We start from the raw sequence: 17,702 nt of genomic DNA on the forward strand, positions 1-17,702 counted from the left end.
ACCACCAATCAGTCTTCAACCTACCCCCCTTAACAGAAGCCTGGAGGGGGAAAAACACGGGCTTTGCAACATGCATCGAAAGTCTGAACAGGCAGACTGTGGGTGTCTCAGTTAGCTGGCCTTGTGGTTCCACAGCATCACTGCAGAATTTAGAGCATCACTGTAATGACCAAGCCTCACAACACACCAAGATACCACATAAGCAGTCTCTTCAGTCTCTAAATTGTTAGATTGCTGGTGTGCTGTGCCCACTGCCCATCCCCGGTATTGTTTCCTTGTACTCCCCTATACGTCTGTTTGTAGCCATGTGTTGTCTCTTGTCTTATACTTAGACTGTAAGCTCCTTGGGGCAGCGGCTGTCTTTTTGTTCTGTGTTTGCACAGTGCCCAACACACTGGGGCCCTGGTCCATGGCTAGAGGTCCTAGATACTACAAATAAATAATAATAATAATAAATGGTCCCCAGGAGTAACTCCATGTAGAACAAATTACAAATGAAGATGTATTTGGATCTTAATCACTCCCTTCCTAGAAGGCTCTGCCTAACTATGTCTGGAAGAGGCATGAGTTACAAGAACCATTGGCCTGGTAATGTGAATCTGAACTAGAAGTGGATTAGCCATGTCCCAATGTTAGAATCAGTCCCAAGTTAGTGCTAATCATGCAGTGATCCCAAAGGGGATCCAGGATGACCTGCCATACACTTAACTGTCACAGATTGCAAGGTGAAAGAGCAGCTGAGAAGGGAGTCTCTGGAAGGCTGTACCTTCACTTGGCACGCCAAGACAGGCCCAGCACCTTCTTTCCTAGTTGGACATAGCCACAAGACTAGGAATCCTCCCTGTCTTCTCTCCACAAGAGCAGAGGTGGTGAAGATGGTGATAATTCATGGGTATGCAGTACCTAACACCAGTTGGACTGGTGATAATTACTGCATGCAAAGGCGATTAGCGCATCCAAACACATTTATAGTAGAATGAGATATTATAAACAGGCTTGGAAGGATTTGATTTTTAATCAGTAAGTGGTTGTATGACACTTCCCTCGGCATGCCCAGAATCATAACCACAATGTGTTACCCCTCTGCCCCAGCAAGGGAGAGTTTTGCTGAGGCTTGACCTATATGTCAGCAACCTGCCATACCAGTCCGTCTGTCTCAACAACAAACTCCTTGGAACTCTGCCAGCTTGTTACCTGCAAAGCAAGCTTAAATCAGTGAACACCAATTCATGAATTCCCCAGAGACTTCTCTCTGCAGCATCCAGTCCCTCTCATGAGGATGCTCACAAACATTATTAATCTTGCTGCCGCCAAAAAGACAGTACACACATCAGCCTGTTAGGTTAGCTGAGGACTCACTCTATACCTCAATATAACAGCACTGAGATCATTTATAGTAAAACTAAGAATTAATTTATTAATAAAGACCAGTGAGTTAAGTGATTTAAAGAAAGAAGAGACAAGTATGATTACAAACAAACCAATACACACTTCCTAGGGACTAATACCTAATCTCAGTAAATTAAATTTTCTGCCTAAGCAGTTTTTTCACTTACATCACAGTTACTAGCACCTCCAGGCCAGAGGATCCAACGTTCACAGAATCAAAGGGTGCTGTCCCCTTTGTTCCCTAAGTGATAGAAAATTAAGGGGTTCTCTTCCCTTCGTTTTATAGTCCAGTAAATCTTTGAAATGTATTCTTTGAAAAGCAAGCCCAGTTCTTCTACCCTGCCGGTGATTTGATCCTCTGGTCAATCGGCTTTTTCAAATTGATATAATCACTTTGTTTACCTTAGATGTAAATGTACTTCCATTGTCTTTGGACTCCCCTTGTCAATTGACATTAGAGCCACAGGCAAAACAACATTCCTTTGTCTACAACAACTTGTGCATTCACTCTACTCAAGATTGCTTGGTCTGAACATATTTTAGGAACATATTTCCGGCACACATACCTTATTCTTTATACACTAACTGTGTATACTTTATGCAATATTATTAATGACCAGCGCGTCACTGGTTTTTATGATACCTTACAAGACATCGTTTGACAAAATATTCTGACAATATTCGGTGTCTCTTTGCCAGCTTCCGTTAAGGGGCTCTTAGGTTCACACAAGCCAACCAAAAAAATATTTCCATCGATAATAAAAATCTACACATAGGCGAAGTAAGAAATACTGCTTGAGAACTTAGTTTGACTTAAGGATATTTACTTTGTATATTCTGACATGTGATGTTGACAATGTGTGTTTTACAGGTTCTAAATTTAACTTTTTGAACCTCAGTGTGCCATTAACTATCTGTCCCCCTATTGTCTGACCAACCCCATCATTTCCCACTACTACGAATATCTAAAATTGATAAAATAGAAAAAAATGCTTAAAATAAACTCTGTTAAAATTATATAAAAAAATAAAAATCCAATTCTGCCATGCCTAAGCCAAGCAGAATGCACTCAAACAATTCAACACTAATGCTTCTAGGGTTTCTCTCTGACCTTGCAAGAAGGTTTTAGGACATGGTGCTAAAAATGCCTTATCATAAAGCAGCTCTTACACTGTTGCCAGTCCTGTTGCTGTTCCAGCCGTGATGGAAAAGCATTATAAATCCGACAGTAAGATTAAACACTATGAAAATATTGTCACAGTTTCAGGGTTAACTGCTCCTCTCTCTCTCACACACACACACACGTCTTCCTTGAGGACTTTCTAGGCTTCCTGCCATCACCTATCTCAAGTGGAGACCCATGTCTCTCTCCCTCCAAGGTCAGGGTGGGTTAGACATACAGTCCCTCTGCACCACACTGTGATTTCCCCAGCAGGTGAGACTGGGGTCCGGCACCTGTGATTAATCTTTCTCCAGGAGCTATGACACTGTATACCAGTTACCAGCTAGTCTTCACAAAGCAAAAACACATTTTATTCTTAGGGCAAAAACAGAGAAAACAACAATTCCTATACGCATGCTAAAAGCTTACCAGAGGTCACCCATCAGTTTTATGGGCTGTACCCAGAAGGTCTGATCCGGCTGATGAATCAAAAGGAAGGCCCGGGGTCAGTTTAAACACATCCTTTTTACATAAATGCTCTTTATCTGTTGGTCTCTGGAAAACCCAGTTTGTACCCATATATGCAGGTCACCCCAAGGGAGGTACCTCTGTGGAGTTGTTAACAGTTTCAGCCACAAGCCTTAAACTCCAACCCGTTTTGAGTTCCTGAAGAAACTATGGTAACTCCCCACCACCATCACACCCTGCCTTACATGGCATACAGTCCCTGACCCACAGTGATACATAAACCATTCATAGACTTAATACAATATGGTCCCCCAAAGATACCACAATATCTGTCTCACACATTCACCATCATTAATTCACCAAAACAATTCCACAAACATGGAAGAAGTTCCAGCAGAAATAAGAGTTTTACTGCACTTCACTAGATTTACAAACTAATTAAAAACGACCCTCCCCCGGGTTGCACTAGCCTAAGAACCCAATGCTGCAAGCACTTGTGGTACCTACTTAATGTTGTGCATCTGAGGAGTCTCACTGAAGCCAATGGGACAAATCACATGCTTAACTTTATGCACATGCATAAGACTTCACAGGACCTGGGTCTAAACTGGTCTTCTTACCACCTCTTTGCTATCTCTACCACTGTCCTCCTTTATGTCCCTCCACAAAGTCACACCCCTGCTGATACGGGAGCCTTCTTCTGTACAGCTTTGATTATCCGGAACAGCCTCCCTCTATTTCTCTACTTCCTAGGCTCCTTTTTCTTTCACATTTTAGCTGAGCAAGTCTCTTTTCTCCCTTGCCTAGGCACCTTCGGTCCATTCTCCCTCGGTTATTCTTTACATCTTTCTGTGTGCTTGTATTTTAACTCTCTAAAGCATTTTGCGTTAGAGGTTGTAGAAAAGATGTTATCTAAACTAACGCAGGATTGTGTTGCTGCCTGTACTTATGCACAAGAGTTGCAATCAGGGGCAGCTCCAGGCCCCAGCACGCCAAGCGCGTGTTTGGGGCGGCATGCTGCGGGGGGGTGCTCTGCCGGTCGCCGGGAGGGCAGCAGGCGGCTCCGGTGGACCTCCCACAGGCGTGCCTGTGGAGGGTCCACTGGTCCCGTGGCTTCGGTGGAGCATCCGCAGGCATGCCTGCGAGAGGTCCACTGGAGCCGCGGGACCGGCGACCGGCAGAGCGCCCCCCGCAGCCTGCCACCGTGCTTGGGGCGGCGAAATGGCTACAGCCGCCCCTGGTTGCAATGATATACACAACTTGAACAGACCCCAGCTGTGTTGTGTAACCAGGTCAAGTAAATTCTGAATTATTCAACATTTAAAAACACAGAAAAAAAGGATTTCCTTTTTACATGCAATAAGATTTATGCTTTTTGTCTTTCAATCAGTAGCCAGTGTGTCCCCACATGGCTGATTTATCCGTACTGAAAATATAATTGTAAGCCTAGTTTGAGGTGTACCACAAAGTCTCTTCATAACAGGATTATTTAAATACAAATGGGTTTGGAAAACGGGTTTTCAATGGCTAATCTATTTTGTCTCCGACTCCAGCTGCAGGATTTTCTAACATCGTAAACACAGACCGAGTGAAAACATAAGCAGTATTGTGATTCTCCTCGCGCTCCGTCTGTGCAGCTCTCATTAATGTTAAACTTGATGGGAGTTGTATGCATGCCCTCAGAGGAGAATAATAAACCTTGTAATCTCTGTAAAGTAAAGAAGGGGATTTTACTGGTAATGTGGTCATAGATTCATAGACTCTGGAAGGGACCTCGAGAGGTCATCGAGTCCAGTCCCCTGCCCTCATGGCAGGACCAAATACTGTCTAGGCCATCCCAGATAGACATTTATCTAACCTACTCTTAAATATCTCCAGGGATGGAGATTCCACAACCTCCCTAGGCAATTTATTCCAGTCATGTATACCAGTATATAAGAACCTATCTTATTAGCAGTCTGCTAAAGAATCTTTGGGCCCAATTCTCAGATATGCTACAGAACTTTTATGCTATTCTAACACCATAAAGGGACTTTGAAGTAGTTGGAAAGGACTTCTGAAGGAGGAAGTCTCATAGGCTTGTTCAGAGCTGCTGTTCATTTCTACATTACCTTAACTCCCAGCCCCAAATGCAGGTTGTATTTTTGGAGCTGCAGCTGAAATGTTCTGCATTATATGTATTCTAGAGCGTTCAAGAGAGTTGGCAGTTTTCCAAAGAGACATTATTAAGTGCACAATAGCAAAGATCGGAAGTGTGGCAAGAGACCACCCTGGCTTCACCAGAAGATCTTCAATGAGCTGAAACTCAAAAAAGAATCCTACAAAAAATAACACAAGTATGGAGGGACAAAATTAGAAAGGCCAAGGCACAAAATGAGATTCAACTAGCTAGAGACATAAAGGGTAACAAGAAAACATTCCACAAATACATTAGAAGCAAGAGGAAGACAGTGTAGGCCTGTTACTCAATAGGGGGTGGGGAGGGGATAACAGGAAGTGTGGAAATATCAGAAGTGCTAAATGACTTTTTGTTTCAGTTTTCACCAAAGAGTTTAGTAGCAATTGGATATTGAATGTAATGAATGCCAGTGAAAACGAGGCAGGATCAGACACTAAAATAGGGGGAAAAAACAAGTTAAAACTTGCTTAGACAAGTTAGATATTATCAAGTCTCTAGGGCCGGATGCAATACATCCTAAAATACTCAAGGAGCTGACTGAGGGGATATCTGAGCCATTAACGGTTATCTTTGAAAAGTCATGGAAGATGGGTGAGATTCCAGAGGACTGGAAAAGAGCAAATGTAGTGCCAATCTATAAAAAGGGGAATAAAGACAACCCAGGGAATTACAGAGCAGTCAGCTTAACTTCAGTACCCTGTAAGATAATGGAGCAAATTAAGCAATCAATCTGCAGAGACCTAGAAGATAATAAGGTGATAAGTAACAGTCAGCATGGATTTGTCATGAACAAATCATGTCAAACCCACCTAACAGCTTTCTTTAATAGGGTAACAAGCCTTGTGGATAGATGGGGATAGACATGCAGTAGATGTGGCATATCTTGACTTTAGTCAGGCTTTTGATACTGTTTTGCATGACTCTGTCATAAACAAACTATAGAAATACAACCTAGATGGAGCTACTATAAGGCGAGTGCATAACTGGCTGGAAAACTGTTCCCAGAGAGCAGCTATCAGTGGGTCACAGTCAAGTTGGAAGGTCATATCAAGTGTGGTCCTTATGGGTCTGGTTCTATTCAATATCTTCACAATTATTCAGATAATGGCATAGAGAGTAGACTTATACAGTCTGAGGATGATACCACGTTGGGAGGGGTTGCAAGTGCTTTGGAGGATAGGATTAAAATTCAAAATGATGTGGACAAACTGTCTGAAGTAAAAAGGATGAAATTCAATAAGGACAAATGCAATGTACTCCAGATAGGAAAGAACAATTAGTTGCAAACACATACAAAATGAGAAATGACTACCTAGGAAGAAGTACTGTGGAAAGGGATCTGGGGGTCACAGTGGATCACAAGCTAAATAAGAGGCAACAGTGTAACACTGTTGCAAAAAAAAGAAAACATCAGTCTGAGATGTATTAGCAGGAGTATGGTAAGCATTACACAAGAAGTAATTCTTCCGCTCTACTCTTTATTGATTAGGCCTCAATTGGAGTATTGTGTCCAGTTCTGCGTGTCACATTTCAGGAAAGATGTGGATGAATTGGAGAAAGTTCAGGGAAGAGCAACAAAAATGATTAAAGATCTAGAAAGCATGACCTCTGGGGAAAGGTTGAAAACATTGGGTTTATTTAGTCTGGAAAAGAGAAGACTGAGAGGGGACATAACAATTTTCAAACATAAAATGTTATTACAAGGAGGAGGGAGAAAAATTGTTCTTCTAAACCTCTGAAAATAGGACAAGAAGCCATGGGTTGAAATTGCAGCAAGGGCAGTTTAAGCTGGACATTAGGAAAAACTTCCTAACTGTCAGGGTGGTTAAGCACTGGAATGAATTGCCTAGGGAGGTTGTAGAATCTCCATCATTGGAGATTTTTAAGAGCAGGTTAGATAAACACCTGTCTGAGCTGGTCTAGAGGACTAAATCTACACTAGCAATTTGTCAGTAAAACTTTTGTTGCTCAGTGGTGTGAAAAAAAACCACCCTGACCGACATAAGACACTCCGATAGAAGCGCTGATGTGGATAGTGCTATGTTGGTGGGATATGCTCTCCTGCCAGCACAGCTACCACCACTCATTGGGGTGGTTTAATTATATCAATGGGAGAGCTCACTCCTATCTGCATAGAGTGGCTTCATGGGATATCCTATAGCGGCTCAGGTGCTTCAGTATCGCTATGCTGTTGTAAGCTCTCTAGTGCGGACATAGCCTGCCTGGGGTGTAGGGGAATGGACTAGAAAACCTCTCCAGGCCCCTTCCAGTCCTATGATTCTATGCTTACCCAGGCCCATAAGAGACTGAGAACAGAGCCTAAATTAGAACAGACTGTCTCCTGCATTTGTCATAACCTCTGTCGGGTTTCAGTTTCTGCAGGGTTCATGCTCCTTGAGTTTACAGTATAAACAACCGAAACACTCCAGGAGAAACTCAACCCCAATCACCAAGATTCACTTGATTTGGGATCAAAATCACGCAAAAATATTGTTGGATTTCACTATTTCTACCTGAAGCTGTAAAAGTTCTTGAACCTTAATGAGATTTTCTATTAAGCAAGGCTGAGTGTTGAGTCCAATGAAACGGCAAACCAAATATGTTTCATATCATTTCAATTTTTACTGTGTGTATTTTGTATAGCTCTTGATCAAACAATAGTTTGGTGAAGCTCTAACTTAACCTGAATTTCACCTTATACCCTGGGTATGGGGACCTAATCCTGCATCGCTGGGTGTCACTTCAAACATTTGAGTTTAGGAAGCTATCATGCAGCAAGAAAATGCCAGGACCATTTCCTTCATCTTACCCAAATTCTATTTCACATTTCCATTGCTATAAAAATAATCTCAGATTTGTTCTAAAACTGTTTGCACCACAAAACTTTATAACATTGCTCTTCAAATAGGAAGTCTGCAGACCTACTGAGGCTTTAGAAGTTGTGTCACAAGGTTTTTCCTAGAAGCACCTTCACGCCTGATTATTTAGTAACGTGGGAGAGTTCAACTCCTTCATAAATCCTGATCTGCTGCTAAATGCCTACTGGGCATATTCTTATTGTGGTACGCAAGACTCAGTGCCAGATCAGAAACTCTCTAAATTGGATCCTTAGGGCATGAAGATTTGCTACTGTGAATTTTACCAGCTGTCTTTTAAGTTCCTCTTTTAGAAGAAAACTTTACTAAAGGAAAAACTGGTACTAAGTTTTTGAAAAGGAGGGAAGTTCAGTCCTAACAAGTCATGTTTTGAAAAAAAAATCCATTTTTTGAAATGCAAATTAATTTACACTTATGGAAAATAACCCTTTATTTATAACCAGCAGTAAGAGGTGAGGAAACATTGAATAATTTTGGATTCTTGGACAAACTTCAGAAGGTCCAAACACTGGACCCGAATCTTTCAGTGTTCAAAGTCCACACCTAGATCAAAAGCTGAATTTTGCTAATGGTCCTTGCACTTAATTCACTCCACTTTAAACAGGAGTGGTTTAATTGATTTGAATGGAGTCTGCTTGATTTATGTAACTGTGAGAGGAGAATCAGGCCTAAATTTTGCATTTTAAGCCCATCTTTTGTTTCTAAATTTTCTAACTGAAAGTGCAGAGAGCATAAGACACTTTCTCCAAGTCACACAGTGAAACAGCAGTGCAAATGAGAATGGGAGACAGGTTGGTTAACCTCTCTCTTTCTTTTAATATTGTGCATGCTTCTTTATTTCCTGGGATTTATCCAAAAGTGGAAGTGAAATACAGACAAAACACTTATTACTGCAGCCCTGCTCATCTGTAATCACCAGGTTATTCCATGAGGTATATGGAATAACCTGCTCTTGTGAAATTTACAAGATGGTTCCTTCAGCAAAATGTTCCAAAGCAGCTGAGAACATTTTGAAGTTCACTCATCTTAATCTTATCCCTTATTTTCAGAATATATTTACTGAGCATCAGCACACATTGTAGTACTGTGTAGGACATTGATCCCATGAATGAATGGTATAGCAAGGAAAAGGAAAAACCACATATAACAGTTTAGACAAATATTCATATATGACAAGAAGGATTTTTGCAACGTCCTTTCTACTTTTCCAGGCAATATCTTACTTCGTATTGGTGTTTCTGGTGAGATTTTACTTCATTCAGCTAATAGCCTCTAAGCTGGTTTCATTACAGTATCCACCAACATTTAAAAGGGCACCAGATATATTCAAGCATTTAGCTTGAGGTACAGCAAGTCTGAAGTCTGGAATCTGACTTTATGCACTGCTATGTGCACAAGACTGTGCCTAAAATACAGCTGTTCAGGAGCAACCCTTAAAGTTACTGTGTCTCAGACATACCCGGCTCCTCCTAAACTGGGAACATATTATTACCCGTTCCCACACTGGCTCAGCTGCTCTGGCCAGCAAGCAGGGAAGGGGCAGATAGCCAAGTCTTTGCTCACTGGCTGCCCACCTGCTCTAGGCAGGGATTATGAAGGCTGGTAGCTCCACTTACCCCAACATAACCCAACTGCAAACTCCACCGTGCACAAACGCATAAGGAAGAGTCTCACTTCCCTGAGCGTTCATGTAGCCTGAAGCACAGTGTAGGCCTCAGTCCATAATGCAACGCGACACAGAGAATCAGCGGTCTAATGGGGATTAGAATACTCATTGTGTGTTGGAGTCCCCGGTTTCACTGCTAAACCATTCTGCTTCCAAATCTATTCCGAAGTAGGAACTTGTTAAAATAAAGAAAAAACTGTTTGTCCAAACCCCAAACTAGTCTGAAGCTAAATATCAGGGGCAAATCTGCATGGAACGTGCCAAGTTCAATTGTAACAACTGATCTGCACACAAAAAAAAAAGCTTAGACATACCCAGATGCTGTCTTCTTGTCTGTACTGCTTCCAGTTGCGTCCTGTGTCGCTGAACATTAGAATGTAGCTTGTTATCCAGTCAGAGCTTCCGTACCTGCCTTGGGTGGCGACTGCTGTAATCTCAGCTCTGTCTCCCAGATCAATCTGAAGCCATTGTTGCGGATTAGATTCTGATGGGGACCAACCACCAGCTCCTAGGAGACATCAGAGAAAGGTGGCTTAGGAGTTCAACATTGGCACCCAAATGGTTATTAATAAAACTCATTTAAATCTTATAATTTTAATTTATTACAAACTTGCCCCAACTTTACTGAAATTTAAAATTATTATTTTCATATATAAGATGCTTGGCAAATATAATAGCTCACGTGTTTACAGTTGCTTATTTAATTAAATGAAACGTCCACATTAAATAAGGAAATTCCTAGGCAATTTCTGCTTTCTGTCAACCAGTGACAGTCACCACACTTCAAAAAACGAGGATTACAACTTCATCATAAAAATGCATTTCTTACCGCAACGTGTATTTGTACAGACTCTGGGATGCAGCTTTATAGCCCCTGTTTTGTTTTAACATTCTCTTATAGTTTCTTTCATAGCAAGGTTTGAAAGACGCACATAAGAGTTAGCTACTGTGACTTGTACCTTGTATAGAATACTTGATTGCAGTCTTTAATTGCAAGTTGTAAATACACCTCTACCCAGATATAACGCGACCCAATATAACACGAATTCAGATATAATGCGGTAAAGCAGCACTCCGGGCAGGCAGGGCTGCACACTCCGGTGGATCAAAGCAAGTTTGATATAACGCGGTTTCACCTATAACGCGGTAAGATTTTTTGGCCCCGAGGTAGAGGTGTATACTACAAAAGGTAGGTTGTAAAAGTAGAGATAATTTGGTCAAAAGTCAATCAACCAACAAAAGGGCCGTCTCAAAGAACAAGACGCTGCCCCCTTCTATAATACACCAGTTTGGTTTAGACACGATCTGGTTGTGTAAAAATACGAGGATGCTCTTTATTCAGAATATTCCAAAGAGGATTGATGCTTATGGATGTGTTAGCAAAGCTATAAACTAAATAATAAAAATTGGACTCTTAGGAAAAAGAAAAACCTTGACTTTTAAGCCCCCACAAAAAATTCTAGAAATATCCTTACTGGAATGGATTTCTTTATAAACACTGTACAGTCTTCATTCTTTACACTTTAATGAGAGTGTTTATAGTTAGAAATGTTTTACAGAAGGTATTGGGTTTTTTTTAACTCATATTTACTCTTAAAGGTGTTGTCAAGATGGTACAAGCTTCCACTGACATGCTCATTCACAAATATTTGGGATCTGAAAGCAACCCATTCATATAACTTCCTGATACCATTGTTATATGAACAGCAAGATGTTTTAGGTTCAAATATAGCAAGGTCATTTGATGTGGTCACCAGTTACTAATGAAAAAAGCAATTTGAGTATAACAATATTTATATTAATTGGGAATTAATTTGCTATCTGGCAATGCTTAAGCAATTACTTAGCAAACATGAAAGACGAGAAGAAACTCTCCAGGGATGGTAAGAAGAAAAGCTTATATCTTCTTTGATGACCATTTAAGTTTAAAGATGCTTTAATAATCATTTAAACTTCATAAAGACTATTTTAAGAGCTGAAAGACTTTCATATGGCCCCAACAGAAACAATTCCAACTCCTATTAAATGCTCATGGAACTAAAAGGTTATCTAAGAAAATGAACTGAATAAAAAAAAAAAAACCCTAACTTTGAAGATGTTCTGAGGATTTCCGGCCATGAAGACAAGAGTAATACAAGCATAAATTTGAAGAACAATTACAACCCTGCTGCATCTGCAATAGCACATTGCACAATCAGGAGCGGAAAATGCTACCAAGACCATCCCAGGAAGATGCTGAGCCCATAAAAGGTGACAGTGGCTGATAACCAAATTCAGCCATCTCTCTGAAAGAGGAGCATCTTCCCCCACTCCGGTGAGTATATGGAAAAAGAAGCGTATATATTCCTCTGACTGAGACATGCACGCTTATGCTTATCTTCTCTCTTGCTTACTTTTATTACCTGTGTATACAGGCTTACTTCCTTACACACACACTTACATGCTCAGCATTCAGCTCAGCTCAGCCTGCTGGTCTCCTCTTTACAAGCACGCAAGCAGCAACAAGATAGCTCACAACAAAGAAGCCACCACACAGCACTAAGGAGCAGCAACCCCCCAGCCCAGCACTCCTTCTGGAGGGGGTCACATCCTCAAGATTTCAGCACAGCTGACCGATTTGTAAAAACAGCCACGAGAGCTGTCCCGCCGCTCCAGCCTGTCACTCTGTCCTGACCCGTGTGATGCAAAACCCGGCTTTCCAAAATGGTCTTTGCCCCTACACCCCCACTTCTTGACACACCAGCAGGTGCTCCACACACCATCCTTGGAGCTGCCCCAGAAAGCACCGCGCCTCAGACAAGGAATTCCCTCACGGCTTTCTCCTTGTTCCAGACAGGTAGTAATTTGCTGCTGACCTGTAGCAATAGCAAATTACGATGCCCCTGCACCGGGGCAGACCCGAAGCGTTTCCCGGCCTCTCCCCACTCACCTGCTCCAGTTAAGGAATAGGCAGGCTCACCGCACCTGCTTTCTCCTGCAGGGCTGGAACCAAGGTCCAGGCAGCCCAAATATCTATCAGGTGGTGCAGGGGTTGCCAAGGTAAATATTTTCTCTCTTCCTGAATGCAAGCAGCAGCTATATATGTGAGTGGCCTGAAGACAGATTGCCAGGCACTGCCAGAAAGCCTATGCATGTACATTTCTATTCCCCACATTATTCACTGGGGATTCTCCCCCCTCCTGCCTATTGGAATATATAATTCATAGGCACATTTGGAGTGTGGCACTTTCTCTTCTGCCATCTGGTCTGCCACTCTCTTGTGACACATCCACTCCAGGGAGCAGATGCCAGCAGTTGTGCACAAGAAAATTAAAGTAGACTGTACAGCAGGCTCTGCAACGTGGGGGATGAAATATGAGGAGAGGGGGTTAGAACTCCACTGCGAACTGTGCTGCAGGCGTGTTTAGATGAATCTCTTTTATTAAGAGTGCCAGGTAATTATAAACCAGACAGAATGTGGCATTTATTACACCCGGTCTATTTAGACATTCTTTGATGGTAAAACATGCATGAGATCACCACGTCTCCCATATTAAAATTAGAAGGATGAGATGATTAATGAACTTTCCGTGGGCTTAGCAGTTTACAGCATCACAACTAAGAGCGATATTCTTCCCCCAGTCCTCCTGCCCAACTCCCATTGGCTTTGATGGGAGTTCTGTGCACGGGTTGGAGGAAAGGGTATATGCCGATCTGCTTGTTTCGGCACAGCTCCGGTGTTATTTCTCTACCGTTCATCACAAGTTGGAGGTGAGCAGGAAGGGCTAGGGGAAAAGGGTCTCTCATCGGCCTCTGTGCCAAAGGCGCCTGATACATGAGCTCATGTTCTCCATGGCAACAAATTATAATGCTAGAGACACACGGGCTGTAAGATCATATGGTTCTCAGGCTGGAGTCCCAAAAATAAACTGAAATGAACAAATCCAGCAAAATGTACAAATTGTAAAATATTAATTGTGAAAATGGCACTTGAAACCCCCCAGTGTTCTGCAATCAGTGTGGTTTTTTGTTTTGTTTTCTTTATTTTATGTGGAGCTGCTTAGGATGTCTGTACTTATTACAGTGTTTTATTAATATAAAGTAACACAAATGCTTGCTCTCCGTCTTGAGCATCTTGCAAGCAGCTCAGCGGGCTTTATATTGTGCTGCAAACTCTTGGACTTCCTGCTGAAAGTAAGTGCTTCCCTGCTGCACAGCCTTACTTTAATGCCCAGATCAAACCACCTGCCATAAAACAAATCACATTTGACCAAAAAAAAAAATCTATTTCTTCTAAGCTACAATTATCTACATTGAGAGCTCAGGCTGGGAGTTTATGGGGATCTGTGGAAGCCTAGTCTTATTATAGCAATTAGTCCTTTTTCATCTATTTATTTGTTTATGGTAAACAAAAATCCAATTTGTTAAATCTGTTCCAGAAATCAGATTTACCAGAATTATATGGATCAGAATTATATTGACTACTTTAGTAGATCCAACATAGCGTTAGCAGTATTTGGATTGAGCCCCTTCACTCAATCTAACATTTGGATTGAACTCCATCACAAAACAAACATTTTATCCAGGGATTTTTTTCTGTAACATTTCAGTTCTGCAAGTCTTTTTAAAAACAGCCTTTCACTATTTATTCAACAGCCTTCAATTTACTATTGTCCATTACAGTACCACAATTTTACAAGCTTTCTGCTAATGCAGATCTGGGTCACACCTTGTTTCCATATGTTGCATGCCTCTTTGTATTAAAATATATTAATCAGGCTGCTATTAAATACATGTGCATATGGAGACACTGTTCCTTGCTACTCTGAGTACCTGTAGTTATTCTGAAATGCATGGTATATGCTTATTTTTACATGAGCTATGGTGTGATAGATAGAATTCTATGTAATCCTTTATATTGCAGGTATTTATCCAAGGGGCAGGGGGGATTGTTAAATAAATATATGTTTCTTGAAAGCTCTAGAAACTGAAGTCCTGTGGTTTTGTTCACAGATAGTTTCAGTGGTCACCATCATAAACTCAACCTTTACCTACAGTTATTTTCTATGAACAAATAGTTTTGATCCTAAATATAAGGAGCCAGATCATCAGTCGGTATAAATGAGTGTAGCTCTATGAATTACAATGGAGTACACCTCTATTTACCTCAGCTGTGGAGGTACACCTATATTTACCTCAGCTTTGGATCTGGCCCAAAGGATTTAGGAAATCGTGATGCAGAACCTGTGGGGGGATATTGTGTTTGTAAATAATCCCCAGGGTACAGTTTATGCGCACTGGTGGAACAAGCTCCTCAGCCCTGGGATAGGAACTTAGTTTAGTCTCTGTGCTAAATTCTGCTCTCTGTTACACATGTACAATTCTGTGGAAGTCAGTCAAATAGTACAGATATAACCAAGGGCAGCTCCCAGACTCTATATTCTTCATTCTGGTGAAATTCACCCCTGTGCAGGGATCACATTTATGTTTTTCATAGGCCCTGAACAGGACTTTTACTCAAGAGTGAATTTCACATGCTCTCTCTTTTGCTATCACCGAGAACTGTGCTTACGAGGAGGTGGTTTTCATGATGTTACACTGTAGGTCTAATTAGAGCTGAACTGATGCCTCCAAATATTCAGCATCATGTATTTTTAACAGAGCTGTATTTCCTGCCTCAGCTAAAAATCCCATTTAAGCTGGTTTCGTTTAAATATCATTACCACAACTTTAAATCTGCCCCAAGTAATGACAAGAGTGTAGCTACACCACACCAGGGCAGACTCAGAACCAACTGCGGCTCAGAGAAGCACAATCCTTCCCCTGCTGGCCCCTCACTCTGGAGGAGGAATGAACTACTTCATCCCATTTCACAGAGTATCTTATTCCCCAATATGCCTGGCCAGCTACTCTGGTTGGTATGTTGGGGAGGGAGGTGGAGATAGGGCCTCCTCTCCCTCCACATCCCTTGTGTGGAACTGGGGTTGTGTCTGCACCACTTCTGAACTGTGGATGATGTTATGAAATTGTGTCATGAAATTACTGTGTCACATTCAGTCTATATGTATGTGGATCCCACTTGCGTTAGCAGGGCTGCGTTATGTCTTTGCCAGGTCAGAGACAATGGCGAAGGATCAGCACTCAATGATCGTGTGAAAAAGCTGGCTCAATGAAAAATATTACCTCACCCACTGTTGTGTCTCATATCCAGGGATCAATGCGGTTACAACAACACTGCAATATTCAAAGCAAAACACTTTGGGACAATAGGTTTGCTACACCTGAGAGAAGCCGCTTCCTCCTCTTGTCTGAAGGGGTGGGGATGGGAGTAACGGAGAATTAAAGTAACTCCCCACTTAACATCGTCCCAGTTAACGTCGTTTTGTTGTTTCGTTGCTGATCAATTAGGGAGCATGCTTGTTTAAAGTTGTGCAATGCTCCCTTCTAACGTTGTTTGGCAGCAGCCCGCTTTGTCCACTGCTTGCGGGAAGAGTAGCCCGTTGGAGCAAGCTGGTGGGGGCTTGGAGACACGGTGGACCGGCGGCAGCCCCCCCCCCCCCATCAGCTCCCCGCTCCCCTAACTTCCCTGGCGACAGCTGCGCAGCAGGCTAGCAATTGCAGGGCATTCAGCTGTCCCTCCCCGCACTGCCGTGTGCTGCTCCTGCCCTCTGCCTTGGAGTTGTTTCTGGGAGCCTCCTGCTTGCTGTGCAGGGGAAAGAGGAGTGCTAATGTCAGGGTGTCCCCCTCCCCCCGCTCCTGCCCCCCATCTCCACAGAGCAGGGTGGAGACAGGACAGGGCTCAGGAGGGAGGGATCTTGCTTGCTGCAGCTGCTGATCTATTTAAAAAGGCAGTGTACTTAGAGTGGGGTCAGCGTCCTTAAAGGGGCAATGCCAATCTCTCGCTCACACATATACAAACAGGGTGTGTGTGTGTGTCTCTCACACACACGGTTTGTGTGTGCGCGCGCATGTGTCTCTCTCTCTCACACACACACACACACACACACACACACACAGAGTGAGTGTCTGTCTCACAAACATGCACCACCAGCACTTTGGAAAGTGGAGGGAGTGGTGCGCTCCAGTGGGATAGCGTGGGTTCATCATCACATTCAGTTTCTGCAGGAAATGATTGCAGCCACTGACATGCATCTATTGCATCTCCTCCCTCCATCCGTGCTGCCTTGTAGAGTGTGAGGCTACATTAACAACATGTTAACCCTTAAGGGCTCAGTCAAGTGCTAGTTCATCATTTAGCAGCAAGGCATTCCCTGGGAAATAGCCCACCCTCTGACTCCACCACCTCAACCAAGCTTCGCAATCACCATTGCAGTCTACAGTATTAAATTCCTTGTTTAAAACTTATACTATATATACACACTATATATATAATCTTTTGTGTGGCGAAAAAAAATTCCCTGGAACCTAGCCACGTCCCCAATTACATTAATTCTTATGGGGAAATTGGATTCGCTTAACATCGTTTCACTTAAAGTAGCATTTTTCAGGAACATAACTACAACGTTAAGTGAGGAGTTACTGTAACAAAAGACAGAACAAAAGATCAGGTGACCCCAGCAGGAGTCTATAAAAGGACTCCTGGGAGGATCTGGTGAGAGAGCCATATTGCACCAGATTAAGATGAGAGACGGTGCTGAAGGGGCAGTGTAGACAGTGTGATGGAGGACCCTGGCCGCCCACCTGATGCAACAGAAATGACTCCTCAAGGGAAGGGGGATCTAGTGAGGGACATTGTGTTTAGCATGTTTTATTGTTTTGTAAGTAAAAAAGAGCATAAAATCATAGACTGAGCAAGGTGTGCGTATGTCCGTACTGCCTCACAGCTATTGCATGCCCCAGATGGAAAACTTTAAACCAGAATCCTGTCATGTTTTTGTTTGTTTTTTTGGGGGGGGGGAGGGGTTGGCAGAACGGTGTGTAAGTACTGGGGAGCCTGAAAGGTCAGTGCTGTGCCCAGAAAGG

General features: G+C 42.4%; 1 protein-coding gene across 4 annotated transcripts in view; it reads right to left on the minus strand.

Annotated features, from left to right (window-relative positions):
- The window catches only part of CNTNAP5 (contactin associated protein family member 5), a 398,232-nt gene that overhangs the window by 266,337 nt on the left and 114,193 nt on the right, over positions 1–17,702 (minus strand). For all 4 annotated transcript variants that reach the window (XM_044978589.1, XM_044978588.1, XM_044978587.1 and 1 more), the window contains exon 3: positions 10,055–10,248. In XM_044978589.1, the coding sequence (XP_044834524.1) occupies positions 10,055–10,248 (194 nt within the window). The remainder of the gene's footprint in view (positions 1–10,054; positions 10,249–17,702) is intronic.

The sequence above is a fragment of the Mauremys mutica genome, chromosome 10 (genome assembly GCF_020497125.1).
Source record: "Mauremys mutica isolate MM-2020 ecotype Southern chromosome 10, ASM2049712v1, whole genome shotgun sequence".
Classification (NCBI taxonomy): domain Eukaryota; kingdom Metazoa; phylum Chordata; order Testudines; family Geoemydidae; genus Mauremys; species Mauremys mutica.